Here is an 18,723-nt window from a genome sequence, read left to right on the forward strand (position 1 = left end):
ATGGGTTTGAGCCCTGCATCGGGCTCTGTGCTGACAGCTCAAAGCCTAGAGGCGAAACAGCCTCTAGGAATCTGAAACAAGATTCTGTGTCTCCATCTCTCTCTCTGCCCCTCCCTCCTCACGCTCTCTCTCTCTCTCTCTCTCTCTCAAAAATAAAATAAACGTTAAAAAAAAAATTAAACACATGAACATGAAGAAGGGTACAGTGGCTTTGCAGGCAGAGGAACAGCATAGGCCAGGACCCCATGGGAAAGAACATTGTACGCGTGGTGTTGTTCACCCTTCCCCTGGGCCTGTGGGGCTTGTCTGGGAAGGAGCAGGAAGTGAGCTAATGTGCACAGAGCTCTGCTACATATGAGGCACCGGTAAGGTCTTCAATCACATCGTCTCCTTTCACCCTGAGAGCAACCCTGCTAGGTATGCATATCATCCCCATGTGTCCTGACCCAGGGGCGTTAAGTAACTGTTCATTTGGATGCAGATGACTGGTAGCGTCAGTGTGCCTCACTCCAAAGCCACCCCCTTCCAGAACTATGAGCCAGACTAGAAGGTGATGGGCCCAGGTCGTGGAAGGTCCGGAATGTGCGTGTTTAATTTCCACCTGAGGATGCCCTTCATGGCACAAGTAGAGCAAAGAGGAAAACCAAAGGTGAGAGAGGCCACCAACATGCTCAGGGCTAAAGATCCTGAACCTGGATCTCCCAATTCTCATCCTAGGGCTCTTTCCACTCACCAAGATACATTGTCCAGGGAGAGGTCAGAGCTGGGAATTTCTGCTCCTGAGATAATTTGAGGGACCTTCACCCGGGTATCATTTTCCCTTGTCTGGGCCTTAGTTAGGGAGAGGGGAGTGTTTCTGGGCAGTGGAATCCCTCTGAGGTGACATGAAATTCTGTTTAAGACTGCCCCGCTTGTTTTCCACCTGTTAAATTTTCTTTTTTAGTTATCTTAAGATGTCCATTGTTGGGCTGCTTGTAAGGAAGGCCCATGGCATTTGCCACCCTTAGCAGGGTGGAGAGTGGGAAGCTGGGGCCTTCTTCTAAGCCCCGATTGGACCCCCACTTGCCCCGATTGGACCCCTGCTCCTAGAGGTCCAGGCTTCTGGACAAAAGTAGGTTCATCAGTAGTACTTGGGCTAGCTTTCCAATGAATGTAGCCAAGAACAGAACCTAGAAGCAGACTTTGGACTTGTTCCACTGTCACTTTTTTATGGAGTATTTTTTGGGGGGAATAAAAGAGGAATGGAAAGAAAACCCTTCCCATAGGTGGTCATACCTGTAACAAGAATAGTAGTAACAATCTAGAGAACTTATTATATGCCAAGCATGGTTCTGAGGACTCTCCATATATCAACTTGTTTATTCCTCACAGTGACCGGTAAGGTAGAAACTGTTATTCTCCCATTTTACAGGTGAGGGAAGTGAAAACAAAATTACCAAGGTCACAAAGCTAGGAAGTAGTTTTGTGAGCTGTGATTTGAATCCAGGTCACTGCCTCTTCCCTTCTATAACTGCAGTCATGCTTATAGGAAGCTTGTCCAGTCTTTCAGATGAACTTGTAAGTCTTCTGAGGTCTTCTGTTCCCTAATTCAGGCCTTTTCCACAGAGGCAGTGGCAGGAGCTCCTGCTGAGAGCTTTAAGGGGCCAGGGAGGTCACCCACCATCCTATGGCGTAGAAGGAGAGCTAATTTACAGTATGCTTTGGCTTCCTAATGAGGAATTTCCTGCCCCGTTGGGGAGTGGTGTTTTCCCAAGTTTATAGTGAACTCTGGGGCACATGACTCAGTTCCTACATTGAACTGTGATTGTTTTTCAAAACTTGTTTTCTGTTTTGCTTAGCATGACAAATGCTCCCCACCATGAGATCACAGCTTTCAAAGTTGTCATTGGGGAATGTAGTCTCTGGGTAGATGTGTGTTTGGAAAGGAGGGCATGCTTCTGTCTTTCTCTGTGTGTCTCTTTCATTAGGTTTTTCTTTTGTAAACTTTCTTCCTTGTTTGTGAAATCTAGCAAAAAGATCAAAAGTTTGTACAACTCCGGAGGGACCAGTCTGGATATTCTCCCTTTTAAACTTGGTGGGACATTACTTTGACTCCAGTGACTCCCAAGAGTCCACATTTTGTGAGGGCCAGACGAGAATGCCTTTTGCCTTCCCACATTAACCCCACCATTGGGACCAGCTCATTAAGGGTCTTTTCTGGACCTGTGCTAACACACCATCTTGCCACTAGTCGCATTCTGCTTCCAAGTTAGATTTCCCTCCGGTTTGACCCACACACATAATCTTGTCATACTGTAGTAGAACTGAAGAGGGGTGTCTGGCTGGCTCAGTTGAAAGAGTATGCAACTCTTGATCTTGGGGTGGTGAGTTCAACCTCCATGTTGGGTGTAGAGATTACCTAAATAAATAAAAACTTAAAAAAAAGAAATGAACAAATTGGAACTCATTTTGAGACTTGTAACATAAATATAACATCACATAACTGGTACCTGGTAGGGAGACTTTTTCTACCTGTTATTCTACATGAAAAGAAGTAGGGTGGTGGAATTTCAATGGACGCATGAGTTGTCTGGTGCTGTCTTAGATATGACTAAGGCAGTTTTGCTAAGGGTGTGTGTTCTAGTTGTCTCATTTCTTCCCCCAGTCTCCTGCCCTGCCTAATTTTTCCTTTAAAAAAAAAAAAATCTGTTTTTCTGTTATACTCCTAGTTTGGTGGATCTCAGTCTTTGTTCTGGATGAAGGATTCCTTAAGAATCTGATGAACATTGGGGCGCCTGGGTGACTCAGTTGGTTAAGCATCTGGCTCTTGGTTTTGGCTCAGGTCGTGATCTTGGTGGTTTGTGAGATCAAGCCCGGAGTGGGGCTCTGTGCTGACAGCGTGGGGCCTGCTTGGGATTCTCTCTCTCTCCCTCTCCCTCTTGCCCTCTCTCTCTCAAAATAAAAATACATAAGTATTTTTAAAAAAGAACAAAAAACAAAACATTAAAAAATAAAATCATGTTTCTTATATAGTCTATAAAATGAGAAATACTGTCCCTGGATCATTTATATTGCAGCATAAAGGTTAAAAGTTGGTTTACCTTTTAGGTAAGAAACTACTGAAAAAAATGCCTTGGGAGGTAAAAACTAGTTGAGTTAGATGCTAATTATCTAATGAGAGAATGTACGTTAAAGGTATACCAAGAAATATAAAGGATTGTGAGACTATGCTGGGCAGGTGAGAGAAATATAGGTAATATGGATGAGTGGTTAGCCCAGAAACTCTTAGACTGGACTCTAAAATGCATTTGGAAACCAGACTCTTCAGCAGAATGCACTGTACTTTTTTGTGCCACCAACCCCCAGCCCTGAAAAGGGTCACAGATCCAGATGGCAGGGGCTGAGGATGTTACGGGACAGCATCAGGGAACCACTTCCCTCCCAGAGCTCTTCTCTGGCCTCAGCACCATTTCTGAGGGCTCTTGTGATGGTGTTTATCCAGTCCTCAGTCAACCAGCAGCAGGAGAGAAAAATATAAGTGAAATTAAACAAAGGTCATTAGCGAGTCTGGGAAAGACCACAAGGGAGACTTCTTGACTTCAACTTATGTGTATGTTCTCTGCTTAGGAATGGGGTTTTTCAGGGCGCCTGGGTGGCTCTGTTGAGTGTCCAACTTCGGCTCAGGTCATGATCGTACGGTTTGTGAGTTTGAGCCCCACATTGGGCTCTGTGCTCATAGCTCAGAGCCTCGAGCCTGCTTTAGATTCTGTGTCTCCCTCTCTCTCTGCCCCAACCCACTCGCATTCTGTCTCTGTCTCTCTCAAAAATAAATAAACATTAAAAAAAAAAATGGTAGGGGTGCCTGGGTGGCTCAGTTGGTTAAGCGTCCAACTTCGGCTCAGGTCATGATCTCATGGTTAGTGGGTTCCAGCCCCGCATCAGGCTCTGTGCTGACAGCTCAGAGCCTGGAGCCTGCTTCAGATTCTGTGTCTCCCTCTCTCTGCCCCTCCCCAGCTCATACTCTGTCTTTCTCTGTCTCTCTCTGTCTCTAAAAAATAAATAAACGTTTAAAAAAAAAAAAGAAATGGGGTTTTTCTGTTTGCCGATGGGATAAAGGGAAAAAATCCTCAGCCCATTGTCCTCCGCCTGTTCTCTGGTTGGGAGGCCTCAGGAGAAGGTTCCATTGAACACTGACATGTGCTGAAAGCAATTAGGTGTCATACATACAATGGTGTTGCCCGCCTGCCAGGGCCAGGCTGCTGTACCACTGTCCCGTTTCATTGTGGTGGCTTTGTGAGAAGATTCAGCAGGGACACCCCTGGGGGACAGAAAGAGCCATTGCCAGAAGCCACACCCTAAATGTCAGTGCGATCTTTTGGAATATTGTATTCTGGTACAAATGGGGAATAAAAGCAGGTTTATTCACATACAAGTTTGTTTGGGGGAAAGGAGGGCTTTTTTTTTTTTTTTAAGTAAGCTCTGTATCCAGCACGGGGCTCAAACTCACAACCCTGAGATCACACAGTCTACCGAATGAGCCAGCCAGGAATCCCAGGGCTTTTTTTTAGAATTTATTTTAAGTTATTTTTATTCTTAAAAAATTTTTTTCTTAGATGTTTATTTATTTTTGAGAGAGAGAGAGACAGAGATGAGTGGTGGAGGGGTAGAGAGAGAGGGAGACACAGAATCCGAAGCAGGGTCCAGGTTCTGAGCTGTCAGCACAGAGCCTGATGTGGGGTCTGAAACTCACAAACCATTAGATCATAACCTGAGCTGAAGTCAGACACTTAACCGACTGAACCACCCGGGCGCACCCCTCCACCGCCCCACCTTTTTTTCCTTAATAATCTTAACTCATTCTGATAAGAGATTCATGTGAAAATACTTAAGTTCTAAACACAAATTTATCATCACAAAGCAGGTAATCAAAAATACAGGTAGCATTTGTAATAGAAAAAATTGAAATTAATCAGGTGTAGAGAACAAATGAACAATAATCTGTTCTTAGTAACAACTCACCTTACAGTTGTTCCTCAGATAAATTTTTTATTGAGAACTATATATATCCTTTTTATTTTTAAGAACTACATGTTCACCTTAGAGAAATTTGAAATGCAGATAAGCAAAAAACAGCAGATCTAATACCAGAAAATCTACTATCCTGTCATCCAGGTCAAAGGTGGCTTTGCTTTTTTTTTTTTTAATGTTTATTCATTTATTATTATTTTTTAATTTTTTTTAACGTTTATTTATTTTTGAGACAGAGAGAGACAGAGCATGAACAGGGGAGGGTCAGAGAGAGAGGGAGACACAGAATCTGAAACAGGCTCCAGGCTCTGAGCGGTCGGCACAGAGCCCGACGTGGGGCTCGAACCCACGGACCGCGAGATCATGACCTGAGCCGAGGTCGGACGCTTAACCGACTGAGCAACCCAGGCGCCCCTATTTATTTATTTTTTGAGAGAGGGAGAGAGAGAATACCGAGCAGGCTCTGTGCTGAACATCACAGAGGGGCTCAAATTCACAAACCATGAGATCGTGACCTGAGCTGAGATCAAGGGTTGTATATGCCTAACTGAGCCACCCAGGTGCCCCAGGATCATATTTTATGCTGTTTTGTATTTTGCTTTTCTTTTCTTTTTTTTTAATGTTTACTTATTTATTTTGAGAGAGAGCACACACGCGTACAAGTGGGGGAGGAACAGAGAGAGAATGAGGGAGAGAATCCCATGCAGGCTCTGCACTGCCAGCACAGATCCTGCTGTGGGACCCAAACCCACAAATTGAGATCACGACCAGAGCTGAAATCAAGAGGCACTTAACCGACTGAGCCACCCAGGTGCCCTGGTTTTTTCACTTAATGTTAGAAACATCTCTATATGTCAAAAGTACGATTCTATGAATATTTTTAAATGATTTATGTCATTTCATTGTGTGAATACATTACCAGAAGAACTTAAAAACCTATCTAGAAATTTATTATTATTATTTTTTAAGTAATTTCTCCTCCGAATGTGAGGCTTGAATTCACGACCCAAAAGAGGTCTATGCTCCACTTACTGAACCAGCCAGGCATCTTCCCCTCTTAATTTTTTAAAGAAAGGACAGCAAAAATATAAAATTGGTCACAGACATTTTCAAGTTTAATTTACTTTGTTTCCAGGTTTATAATTTTAAGGGCAAAATTGAAATTCCTTCTAATCCTACCACTTAAAAATAAGTCACTATTTTTGTGTTTTTCCTTCCAGTCTCTTCCCCTCCATGTGTGTGTGTGTGTGTGTGTGTGTTTCTTTTTTTTTTTTTTTAACAAAATTGCTCAAGGATTTTCTGCATACATTTGAAGATTGGAGAGGGGTCTTATATTGGGGTTTGCAAAGATTCTCTGAGTCTGACCCAAGAGAACACAGTGGGAAACAAGAAGAAATAATCGGCCTGGAGAAGGGGAGGCTGCTAATGGCCCTGAGTCTAATGTAATCACAGGCCAAAGGGAGGTGGGGGTGTTATTTGCAACTGTAGGGGATGGAATTGTACTGGATTATATCAAGAGCAGAGGAAGTCATTTACACTCTCTAGGGAAGAGATGGACCTGAGGCGATTAGAATTTTTCCAAGTATAACTTTAGTGACTTGTATTACACCAGTGTGCGTGAAAGAGAAAAAGCCCGTGATCTTTTTGGTGATATCAAGAGAATCCTAAGAATTCTCTTATCAGGCAGCCCCTCCAAGGCCCTTTGCAGTTGCTAATCCACTGGGATTTTGAGGGGCTCTTTGCTTTTGGTGAGTAGCCTCTTATAGCAGCAGGAAGTGAGGCTGTGGACTGGCCGTACCGTACTGAGCAGGGCTTGGAGGTGGGGGTGGGAGATGCGTAATAAGAAGGGCCGAAGCATTTGTGCCCGGGACAAAAAGAGGAGGAGTGTGCTGTCCTAAAAGGTGAGCATATTTCATGCCCACCAAACCTAACACGTAGGCCCAGCAGTGCCAGACAGGTGCCTGTCACCCTCTCCCACCCCATCTTTCACTCTGGCACAAGCACGTGTGAAAATTGAACACAGGTTCCAAATACGAATTCACTCGGTGAGGCCGGACAGTGCCAGCCTCGACCAGGTGGGCACTGTCTGGGGCCCCCCCCCCCCCCCCCCCCCGCTCAGAAAGCTGCCCCTCTGGCTGCTGTTCACCCGCTGCGTGTGCCTCTCTGCCTTCCTCCCCGCCCCCAGGGTTCTGGCTGGTGTGGACCATCATCATCATCCTGAGCTGCTGCTGTGTGTGCCACCACCGCCGAGCCAAGCATCGCCTTCAGGCCCAGCAGCGGCAGCATGAAATCAACCTGATTGCCTACCGAGAGGCCCACAATTACTCAGCGCTGCCATTTTATTTCAGTACGTACACGAAAAGCCGCCCCCCCCCCCCCCCGCCCCCCGCCGTCCCCAGAGAGGACACACACACAGACTGTGGGCCCCAGTGGGCCCTCTTACCCAGCACAGCACAGAGTCTTGCAGCTGTGGGAATGAGGGGCACTCCCCTTCGGCACAGAGGAGCATGTGAAAGCCACTGGTCCGGTCCAAATCCACACCGGCCAGGTTCTGACCAGGTTTCGGATCCTTTAGCAAATTATTTTTTTAAGGCAGATGGTCAGAGGATGTATGATGTGAGTAAATCAAGGTTTAGATTCCTGTGGCCTGAAATCCTTCCATTTTGCTAACTGCCCTGTGATATGCCTGAGCCAAGGCTGCCATAAAAGAGGCAGATGGTGGCTGAGGGGGGGGGGGGGTGGTGACACTGGGACTTCCTGAGAACCAAGAAACGTGGTGACTCACTGAAGGACACTCACGTGACTTCCCTGGGGGGGTTCTTCACACATGACCTCTCAAAAGGTCATTGGAGGCCCAGCTTGTCCAGAGCCATTCTACAGTGTGTTCTATAAAAGAAAGTGGCCGCAGGTGTGGAATTACACATCCGGAAGCATTAAGTGCTTAGCACAGTGCCCGGCATATAGTAAGTGCTCAGTAAATGCTAGCAGTTATTGTTATAACCAGACCATCTGTGCCTTGAGACATTCAGCACATTCGAAAGATAATAAGCCTTGGTTGGCAGGACCCTCACCCTTCGCTGGTAACCCACCCGCTCCTGATCTGAGTCAGGATGAGGCTTGGTTTGTCTCTCTAGACCACCTCTAGCCACACTAGATTGAGGGACAACACAGATTTCTACCCTCCCAGAAAAAAGGACCCTTTACATCTGGAAAGGTGGTAGGGTGGGGAGGGGGGAAAAAAACGTTGTCAGGAAGTCTTAAATTAGGGTCCCTGACCCTGAGGCCTTATGGGACATAGATGGAGGACACAGTCTGAGCAAGAAACATGAGACTTGGGGGCATGTGGAAACAGATCCGTTCCTGGCAGGAACGATCTCTTGGCCATCCACCACACTTGCCTAACCTCTGCCTTAACTGCAGAGAGGCAGAAGTCTTGCCTATGAAGCAGCTTTAGGGGCTCTCAGATTTCAAGAAGCTAGATTAGGTCACTCCCAGTCTGTCCCTCCTCCTCTGCACAGTTGTCCCATCCCCCTGCCCTGCCCGCTAGCAGGAGCTGTAGCTGTCACTTCGCGGGTATGGGGGGTGGGGATGGGGAAGAGGCATATGTTTAGTGCAAGCTTTGCAGTCTGTCCTACAACAATTGCCAGTGCGGTAATTTCTCCTCCCTGCCTCCCCATTTTAGGGTTTTTGCCAAACTATTTACTACCTCCTTATGAGGAAGTGGTGAACCGACCTCCGACTCCTCCCCCACCGTACAGTGCCTTCCAGCTACAGCAGCAGCAGCAGCTGCCTGCGCAGTGTGGCCCCACAGGCGGCAGCCCCCCGGGCGCCGATCCCACCAGGGGCCCCCAGGGGGCGCAGAGCAGCCCCTTGTCGGGGCCCAGCAGAAGCAGCACGAGACCCCCGAGCATTGCTGACCCTGAGCCCTCCGACGTGCCAGCCAGCACAGCAGCCACCAAAGCCCCTGGGATGGAGCCCAGTGGCTCTGTGGCCGGCCTGGGAGAGCTGGACCCTGGGGCCTTCCTGGACAAAGATTCCGACTGTAAGGAGGAGCTGCTGAGAGATCACAGCTCCGAGCAAGGCAACGCCCTCCCCGATAGCAAAGACAAGACTCCTGGCCGACATCGCCGCTTCACGGGTGACTCGGGCATCGAGGTGTGTGTGTGCAACCGGGGCCACCATGACGACGACCTCAAAGAGTTCAACACGCTCATTGATGACGCTCTGGATGGGCCCCTGGACTTCTGTGACAGCTGCCACGTGCGGCCCCCCGGCGACGAGGAGGAAGGGCTCTGCCAGCCCTCCGAGGAGCAGGCCCGAGAGCCCGGGCACCCGCACCTGCCACGGCCGCCCGCGTGCCTGCTGCTGAACACCATCAATGAGCAGGACTCCCCAAACTCGCAGAGCAGCAGCTCCCCCAGCTAGAGTAGGCCCTGTCTGTGGCCTGAGAACTTGGCACAGCAACCAGGGTAGGGGGGAGCACCATGACAGAAGCATTAAGTGACTTTCAGAAAAAGTGGTACAGCCACTTCCGTTCTTTGCCCCCCGCCCCTTGCTCCTGCATTTTCCTACGTCTCCAGCTACAGCTGGGGGTGTGGATGCCTCTCTGCCCACAGGAGCACAGCGTTGTGGAGGGCTGAGAGGTTGGTTCGTTCTGTGACTCATTCCTCATATCCCACCCTGTCCCCCCTTTTCTCTTTTCAAGTCATATCTCAGTACCTGCTTGGGTCAGAGAGATGTGTGTTTCAGAAGCCCCAAGGAGGGGGCTGAGACTGTGCCCTGAGGTGACTTTGGTGGTGGAGTGGATTTATGCTCTGGTGTTCATTTAAGAGAACTTTGCTGTGTCTCAGCCTGGGAGAGGTGGCAGGTCTCAGTCCTGGGTGAATAAGGAAGGCCGCAGAGGCCCAGGGATTGTCACCCCTTGCTGCCAATGTCTGCAGAGCCAGAACTGGGCTCGTCCTGGGGGAAGAGGAGAGCTGATAGGCAGTTGTGTGGTAGGTTGGTGGGGGGCTTGCTGCTCTCAGATTCCAGGTGATCAGGTCAATGTACCACTGGGCATCCTTGAGGGGCCCTTCCCAGCAGGTTTTGGCTGGCCACAGGACTGGTTCAGTGTGGAACATCACATCACCTTCTTTTTGGTTTCTCTTTAAACAACAACAGAGCTGAAAACAAGAACTTTATCAGTGGGGGCAGGCCAGAAAAGGGAAGTCTGTGGCTCTATCCCAAGTTGACCTTTCAAGAGCCTGGCTGCCTTTGAGCCAGGAGGAGATGCTTCCTGGGCAGGCTTGGGGCTATCTTGAACTTCTGTGGAACCGTAGGAGGCCCTAAGCCGTGGCAGTGGATCTGGGTGCAACTCTCCACATCTCTGTCCTTTGCTCTGTGCCTACGGGTGACCAGGGTCCTCCCCCACCCAAACACATAGTCTGCAGGCCTTCATGTCTCGCTGTTCTCTATGAACAAATGAGGAGGCTGTGGGTCCTCAGAAAGAGTGGTCCCATAGCCTGGCTTTTACACAGTATTTTCTCTTGATTCTGAGTACGTTCTTCTGGGGGTTTTTTTGTTTTTATTTTTTTTAAACTGACCACTTGGAAAAAAAAAATGCCTTGGTTATCTGTGGTTTTCATGCCCTTTCCCAGTCCTTCCCCAGCCCCCTTTTTGAGTGGGGTAACTATTTTTGTAGCCTATGTAAAGAGCCTAAGTGGCCCCGGTAGGAGGGTGAAGGCAGTGGTCCAGAAGGCCTGCAGGATCCTTATTACTGTAGTTGAGCTTTGATAGGAATAACCTGAATGGAGAAAGCAAACAGCTAAAACTAACATTCCCTGTCCAGTGCTGTTCATATGAAGAGTTTGGTTCTTTCCCCCTCTCTTGAACGATGATATTCACATTAGGCATTGACGTTGCAGTAAGAAAGGAAATATATATATATATATATATATATATATATATATTTGTACAAAAATAGACAAATCCAAGGCTGTGAGGTGAACGAGTGTCTGCATTTGGAGTCCACAAAACCAAAATCCATGTTGAACAAAGTGAAGTCTGTGTACAATGACTTTTTGGATAACCTTTGTGTGTCTGTCCATTGTGTGTGAGCCCCCAGCCCTGTTTTCCTGTGAATATACTTTGAATGGCAGCCATTGTGCTCACGTTGACCACACGTTCGGAGCAGAAATGGCGCTCTCAAGGTAATTTATTTTACACATTTACTGTTTACTGAACAAACGTCTGACTGTGTACTCGGGTGTATCCAGCAGCATTGTCAATGGCAGGCCTCCCCCCACCCCCCAGCCCCGCGTCTGCCAGAGACAACTGTGCTCGAAGTAGAGGCTTTCCTCTACCCATCACTGCAATTTGCACATCGCTCCGTGGACACTCGGAGGCCTGTGTTCTGTTCCCTGTAAATGGAAACGTGCTCTGAACCTGTCTGCCCCCCTTGGCGCCTCCTGGCCCTAGGTGTCAGCCCCCAGGGGGTGTTCAAAACCACTCGGCACAGAAGGCGAAGGCGGAACTTCAGACAGAAGCTTGATTGGATCTTCAGTGACAAGCTTGGACTAGCTGTGGCCCAGACGTCAGCCCTGTGCCCGGAATTGCCAGGAGAGTTTGGGAGACACCGCAGAGCCAAAGGGCTTACCTCTCTCTGCCGAGGTCCAGTGTCGTGCAAGCAAGCCCGTGTGTGGCAGGAGTGGGTGGGAGTGTGTCAGCAGCCCTCAGATGCCTTTCCTTCCACCGTTGTTGTTGTTGTTGTTGTTTTTTAAATAAAATCCCAAACAACTCACTGAAGGATTCACCAGAATGAATCCTTCTTCAGTTAACTGATCAAATGGATGAAGCCTGGCCCTCTCAAGTTTCCTTCCCCAGTTGGGAGTGGGGAACTGGCCTGCATGTTAACTGTTGGGGTCACTGCAGCGTCCTGCCCTAAAGGCATGAGAAGAAGAAAATGGAGCTGCCGGAGCCAGCCGGGCTTGATTCCAGGGGTCACAGTCCGGCCCCTGCCAAGGGGGGGGCTCCCCTGCCAGGAGAGAGGTGGAAATAGGGAGCTGAAGGACTAGTCAGGGGGCCAGGGAGATTTGACTGAATCTGGTTTTCCAGGTGAACAAGAAGGAAGGGGTTGGTCTGGTCGAGGGTTTGGTGCTACAGTCAGAAGATTTGCAAATGCTAACACATTCCTGTGTGAGGCACATCACCATTTGTCAGTTCTTGTGAATATGTGTATTTTAAGCAATAAGATTCAGCTGGTCAGACTTTTCTGGGCAGTCTCGGTGACGCATTTCCTGTGCTGTGATTGTTCTGAAGACAGAGTGGCTCTAACCACTGTGAGAAGCCCAAATAAAATCGATCCCAAAAACGCGACTGTTCTTTTTTTCTTGCAGCACTTTGGGTTTTTGTTGTTGTTGTTGTTCCCCTTCCTCATACTTCAAAGGCTCATCCTGCGAGATTCCTAGCTGCATTTTTCCCTGGTCCACACAGGGACCGAGAGAAGTCACGGAGCGGTTGAGGACAGGCCCCTGGCCCGAGCAGAGACCACGGGACCAAGGGCAGGCTGGGTAATGCTTCTGCTGAGGCCACACTTTGTCCTAAGGAGTTTTCCCTAAACCCTCTCTCTGCCAAGGGTATATTTCTGATGTTTGGAATACTTTGTAAAGTTCCACAAGCAGGTTAGAATCAGACACAAAAAAAAGCAGAAACAAGTTTTCTCACATACTCGGAAGCTGAAATGACATTTGAAAGAGAGCAAGCACTCCATGAGATCTTTTAATGATGTGATAGGGGGATGCCTGGTGGGCTCAGCTGGTGGAGCGTGACTCTTGATCTCAGGTTTGTGAGTTCGAACCCCGCATTGGATGTAGAGATCACTTAAAGATAATAAAAATCTTGGGGGCACCTGGGTGGCTCAGTCGGTTGAGCGTCCGACTTCAGCTCAGGTTATGATCGTGCTGTGTTGTTTGTGGGTGTGAGCCACGTTTGACCTCTGTGCTGACAGCTCAGAGCCTGGAACCTGCTTCAGATTCTGTGTCTCCCTCTCTCTCGGCCCCACCCCCCGCTCATGCTCTGTCTCTCTCTCTCTGTCTCTCTCAAAAATAAATAAACCATTAAAAAAATTGTTTTAAGGGGCGCCTGGGTGGCTCAGTCAGTTGGGCGGCCGACTTCGGCTCAGGTCATGATCTCGCGGTCTGTGAGTTCGAGCCCCGCGTCAGGCTCTGTGCTGACAGCTCAGAGCCTGGAGCCTGTTTCAGATTCTGTGTCTCCCTCTCTCTGACCCTCCCCCGTTCATGCTCTGCCTCTCTCTGTCTCAAAAATAAATAAACGTTAAAAAAAATTTTTTTTTAAACTTAAAAAAAAATTGTTTTAAATCTTTAGGAAAAAGATGATATGATAGAAATGTGGACAGGCCCTGGAATTTGATAACACAAAGCATGTATTACTGAGTCTCCCACTTTGTGCCCAACACTGTGCTGGATGTGGAGGAGAATGCAAAAGAAATACATAAGACAAAACCTCTGCCCTCTAGAAGTTAAGTTCCAGTCAGGAAGATAAAACACCCGTGTAAAATAGTTAACAACAGGAGGTAGACTGAGATGAAGTCAACAGTACAGATTGAGGAAATCTTGAGGAATCGTGGGGGCTTGTTTGAAGTCTTGCCTACCAGGCAGGGACTTACGAACAGATTTCTAGGCCATGGGAGAGCCACTGGTGTGCCAGCATCTGCCATCCTGGGCCAGTGATTCTTTCCTAAGAAAAGAATCACTTGTCATTTTCACTTGTCATTTTACCTCCTCCTTAGGACTATCCACCTAGAACTTAGAGTCACATGTAAGGAAGTCCCTGCCTTAAGGGAAGGACCAGGCTTCTGTCTCTGCCCAGGGAGAGGAACACTACCTAGCCCAGCAGAACTTCTCCTTGCGTGGCCCGTAGGTGGGCGAAGCAATATGATGTGCATCTTGGAACCCTCCTGCAGGGAGTTCCTGCCTCCCCAAGTGGAACGCTCCCTAACGGGCCCGCAGAGGATGCTGACAGCATGTGTCTTCCCCAGCCCCTGGGTTTACCTGCAGTTAGCACTATTGTCTAAGAGTCCAGTATAAGCTAGACAGGCCCCCGTGCCCATCTTTGACCCTGGGCCAGAGGTCGCTGTTCTGGCCCCTCAGTGACTCTAGTGGGATGGTTGTTGCCTAGTTCCTTTTAAACTGTTGGGCTCCTCCAAGTAAGCCCAGGGGAGCCATATTAGCATCTAGAGACAGTTCTGTTCTAGAAAGGATGGGGGGAGGACATCATTCCTGCCTTCATTAAACTAATGTCTGAGTGGCAAAAGAGGAGTACCACTCTCGCGGGCTGCGTGCTGGAGGCTGTGTGTGAACCCTTGATACCTAGGTCCGTGGAGGCCCCCTCACTGCACCCCGGGGTTCCTGGGTCACTGAGTTCCTCATTTCTCTAATGAGGTATAGCGTCGTCTGTCTCTATTGCCGCAGGTGACCAAGTTCAGGTGGAGACAATACCAATTCTCTGAAGCATGAAACAGAGGAGCTTTGATGAGCAAGAATTTCAAGAAACTCCCTGTTCTCCAGTTTCCTCTGTTTTCAGCCAGGGAGGAAAAACGGGGTTTGACCCAGGAGAAGTGGGGAGTGGGTTTGACTGTTGCCCGAACCTCCTGGAAACCTGCTTCTGCCTGAACCTAGTGGTAAGGGCAGTGGGTCCTAGGAGGTGTTTGGGTTGGGGTTCCCAGCCTGGCACTTACCATGTGCTGGGCATCGGGAATGCAAATATGCCTTAGACCAGGCTCCTGATCTTCAGAAGAGCTAAGGATCCCAAGGGGGAGAAAAGGCACGTAAACAGTTTTGGTAGCACATGGTAAGTACCATGAAGCATGTGTGCACAGCATGCTTTGGAAGAGAATGTCACCCACCTGGGGGTATACGGTGGCCTACCTGGAGCAGGGACCACTAAACTGAGTTTGCCAGGTAAAGAATGGTGTGAAGAGAATTCTAGGTAAATGTTTGTTTTGCAGATTTTTGAATGCCTACTATGTGCCAGGTGCCGAAAAGCACACAAAAGCATGGGAGGCCGAAATGTCTAAAGCTGCTAGCAGTTTAATCTCTGTAGATAAATGCATTCTGGGAAGTGACAGGAGATGAATCTGGAGAGGTAAGCTGGTAATAAAGTAATTTGTCTTTATTATTCTGTTTATTGACTGCGCATTATCGGGTCTTGTGTAAGCATTTTACGTACTTTTTTTTTTTTTTTTTTTTTTTCCATTTTAGCCTCCAAACAGCCATCTGAGGTATGGACTGCTTTCTTAACAGTGTTGAAGCATTCAGAGAAGTTGACTGACTTGTCCAAGACCACAAGCTAGTAAGCGGTAGAGCCGGGATTTGAACCCTGAAGAATTGGTTCTCACAAGGCACACGAAGAACTTTTGATTTCTTTTCAAAGGTGAGAGGGAGTCAGAGAAAGGTGGTGAGCAGGCAAGAAGCGTAGTGAAAGGTGAGCCAGACACTGTTTCCTCAGGAGCTACTTTATCCCCCTTGCTTGTCTCCCTGGCCTCGTCAGAAGCCTCCAGAGGCCCCCACACCACGCCAGGCATCCCTGCCAGAGGCCCTCTGTGCTGAAATGGCCTCACACCTGGGATAGGTGGTACACATTAATAGTAACTTCCCCGGGGAGGGTGAAACATTGCAAAAATCTCAGGAGTTAGAGCCTTTGGGTGGCTTGGAGGGGAGAAGAGGATTTGTTTGATCCAAAGTTTCTCCTTGCTCTCAGCCTGCTCCCCACCAGTTTAACCTTCCATTGCATGCCTTCTCACCAAGAAGTGTCGAGAAACCCAATCCCACTAGAAAATGTTATAAAGCACCCTCTGTGTTGGGACCACGAGAAGTTGGTCTCTCGGTTCTCCATCTACTTCCCAGCTGCCAGCCTGCCCCCGGCTGGAGAGGGAGGGAGGAGCGGCAGGCAGGATCATCAAGGCCTGTGAGGGAGGGTTCCTTGAGGTCCTGTCCTAAAGATGGACCTGTCCGGACAACACCTACTTCATCGTTAGAGAAGGACTCATTTCATGGATCTGGCTGTAGGCAGTGGCAGTAAAGCCAGTATTTATCGAAGGACTAAACGCATTGTGTAGGTCCATATTTGACCTTCAGCAACATTCTGAGGCGGGTGGTACTGTTTCTATGCACACCTCAGACCTCCATATTACAGTTGAGAAAACTGCCATTTAAAAGGCCGAGTAAGGTGCCCGTGGTCACTGAGTCTGTAAATGACAACACTGGGAGAACTTGCCTGCACAGCCTGACCTCTCAGTCTTCTGTAGCTTCCCTGCTTCCCTGGCCCTTTCTGCTCTTCACCCGCCCCAGAGCCTCAGATAATGGGCAACACAGATGGTAAGTTACCCCACTCTCTAAATGAGGAAATGGGTTCAAGAACCTAGCAATGGGCCTAAGATCCAGGGCGAGGCACCTGGGGAGTCTGGGGACGAGAACCTGTGTCCTTCTCATCCAGTCCTTCCCGACCCTCTCACCTCCATGATTGGATTCCTTTCCTCCAGAGGTGGCTGTTTACACCAAGGCGTGTGACCAGAGAAAGGGCTTCTCATTTGTTTCAGGTTTTATGGCCACCAGAGGCACCAGAACACTCACACACTCACCCACCCCCCCCTCCACACCAAGGGTGCCAAAGAAGGGGTTTTGTCCCCCTCAGAATGGAGACTCTGGGAGCTGCCCTTCTGAAAGACAAGGACAGCCCATTTCTCCTGGGACAGCCAGCTGTTTTGGCTCACAAGAGCTGATTGTTAAATTTTCAGGAATTTTATGAGCTGTTTATTAAATAACTATTAAAAAATCAAACTATTTAAACCTACCAATGAGTACATTATAATAAAAACCAAGGTAGTAAATACTCAAAACTAACCATTTGCTGATTATTTTACCACATGTTACTTTCATCTATGCCCTTGAGGTTATTTACATGTGGTGGGAATACTATGTAATGGTATTTACTACATACATAGCATATAGCACTACCATGTATCTCTTCCCAACTCGGTGTTCAGTGACATCACATTGGTGGCTCGAAATTATCACTCATAGTGGGGAGTGTTTACATCATGGCAATTGGCAAACACTACAAATCAGGGCTATTCTCTTCCACTAGCATCAGGAAACTGTTTAGTGTTTACTTACCATCATACCACCGGATAAGGGCATTCTGAGGCTTAAAATGTGACTGTGGGGTCTTGGCAAAGCCCTTCTAGCTTTGCCAAAGATCTGGGCTTCCTTATGCATAAGGAGATAGTCTGTTTATCACTGGACCAATTAGCCAAGGGATTTAGAGCATTGGATTCAGTCCTGTTGTGTGTCTAACCTACTTGCCAGGTGTTGATGTGCAGGGTAAGGAACATGAGAAGATTCAGACTTCAGTCTTGAACTCTGGAGATACAGGGGCAGATAGTGGTCCCCGGGGGACGCTACACCCCTTTTGAACCCAAGCGGATGCTTAGGCGGGTGTGGGATTCAGTACAAGGAACAGAAGCTGAAAAGGGGACAAGCACTGGGGCTGGGAGTCATGAGATATGTCCTGGAATAAGGCTTGCCCTCTGAGACTCAGGATGGGACAAGTTAGGTCAGTAGGAAAAGACCTTCTTGGCAGGGGAAGGGCAGTTTGGGCAGGAGTCAGAGTTCATGAGGCCATTTTCTGAAAGGACCTTCAGGTTTGTACTCTCCCTGGCCAGACACCCTGAGCCCTTCTGCACGGACACCCAACAGGTGAGAAGGAAAACGTGTCTAGCTCTTCCTCCTGCATGATTGAAATCTTGGGTTCTAGTCCCAGCCCTCATGCTAAGCAGCCGTGTGACTTAGGGCAAGGCACCTCCCCTGCTCTTGCCCCCACTGGCCCTCAGTTTTGTCCTCTTCAAAATGAACGGTTAGTCTCTCATTTCCCTTCTGCTCAGTGATCTGATTCAATAGTTGGAGAGTAGAATACTTAACTCACCTCCAGCCCATCTACTCCCCTTTGCTTTAAGCCAAGGGTAGCTTGGCTCTAGACCAGCCACAAGCTGATGGGGGGAGAGGACCCTGGGAGAGGGAGAGGGCCACCTCCAGTTAAACCCTTTCCCATCAGCCCACTGTGGTGTCAGCATTTTTCCAGGCTGCTTATGATGGGAGCTGGTCAGCCACGGGTGCCCACAAATTCTTCTGTGCACTCTTTAGCAAGACCCTGAGGTTACTGGCCAGTAAAGGCCGGGACTGAGTTGGGGGGACAGTAAGGAATGGTCTCTTACCACCAGACTAACAAAGCTCTTTGAAGGAAGAAGGTGCTGCTGTAATGGAAAACTGTCCCTCCTCCTTGCAGGGGCTCCATTGATTTCTTCTTCTGAAAACATAGCCAGACAGGGTCTCAGCCTTGCCCCATTGGCCCTTCCAGAGCCCTCCTCCAGTCAGAAAAGAAGGAATGGGTTGATGATCTGACCCTGGCCTGGCTGGCGCCAGGGAGCTGGCGTTGGAGCCTCTCTTCTAGGCTAAAAGGCAAGGGTCAGTGTCTCCCGGGGCATCTCAGGACATCTCTCACTTGCAAACTGGCCAGTGGCCAAGGTTTGGATGCTGGTTTCAAGGTTTGAAGAAGTCTAGGAGTCATTTTCTAGTGAGGCCTTTACAGACTTCCTGGGGTTGTGGCGTGGGGAGCAGGGCATGGCCTGGGTGAGCAGAAGTCTGCTGCAGAACGCTTTCCTGG

General features: G+C 48.6%; 1 protein-coding gene across 6 annotated transcripts in view; it reads left to right on the top strand.

Annotated features, from left to right (window-relative positions):
• WBP1L (WW domain binding protein 1 like) overlaps positions 1-12,357 on the top strand; it is an 86,927-nt gene extending 74,570 nt beyond the window's left edge. For all 6 annotated transcript variants that reach the window (XM_049645644.1, XM_049645645.1, XM_049645647.1 and 3 more), the window contains 2 exons: positions 7,193-7,354; positions 8,690-12,357. In XM_049645644.1, coding sequence (XP_049501601.1) covers positions 7,193-7,354; positions 8,690-9,432 — 905 coding nt within the window. In that variant the 3' untranslated portion in view covers positions 9,433-12,357. The remainder of the gene's footprint in view (positions 1-7,192; positions 7,355-8,689) is intronic.
• The last annotated feature ends 6,366 nt before the right edge of the window (positions 12,358-18,723 follow it).

This window comes from Panthera uncia, chromosome D2 (genome assembly GCF_023721935.1).
Source record: "Panthera uncia isolate 11264 chromosome D2, Puncia_PCG_1.0, whole genome shotgun sequence".
NCBI classification, from domain to species: Eukaryota; Metazoa; Chordata; class Mammalia; order Carnivora; family Felidae; genus Panthera; species Panthera uncia.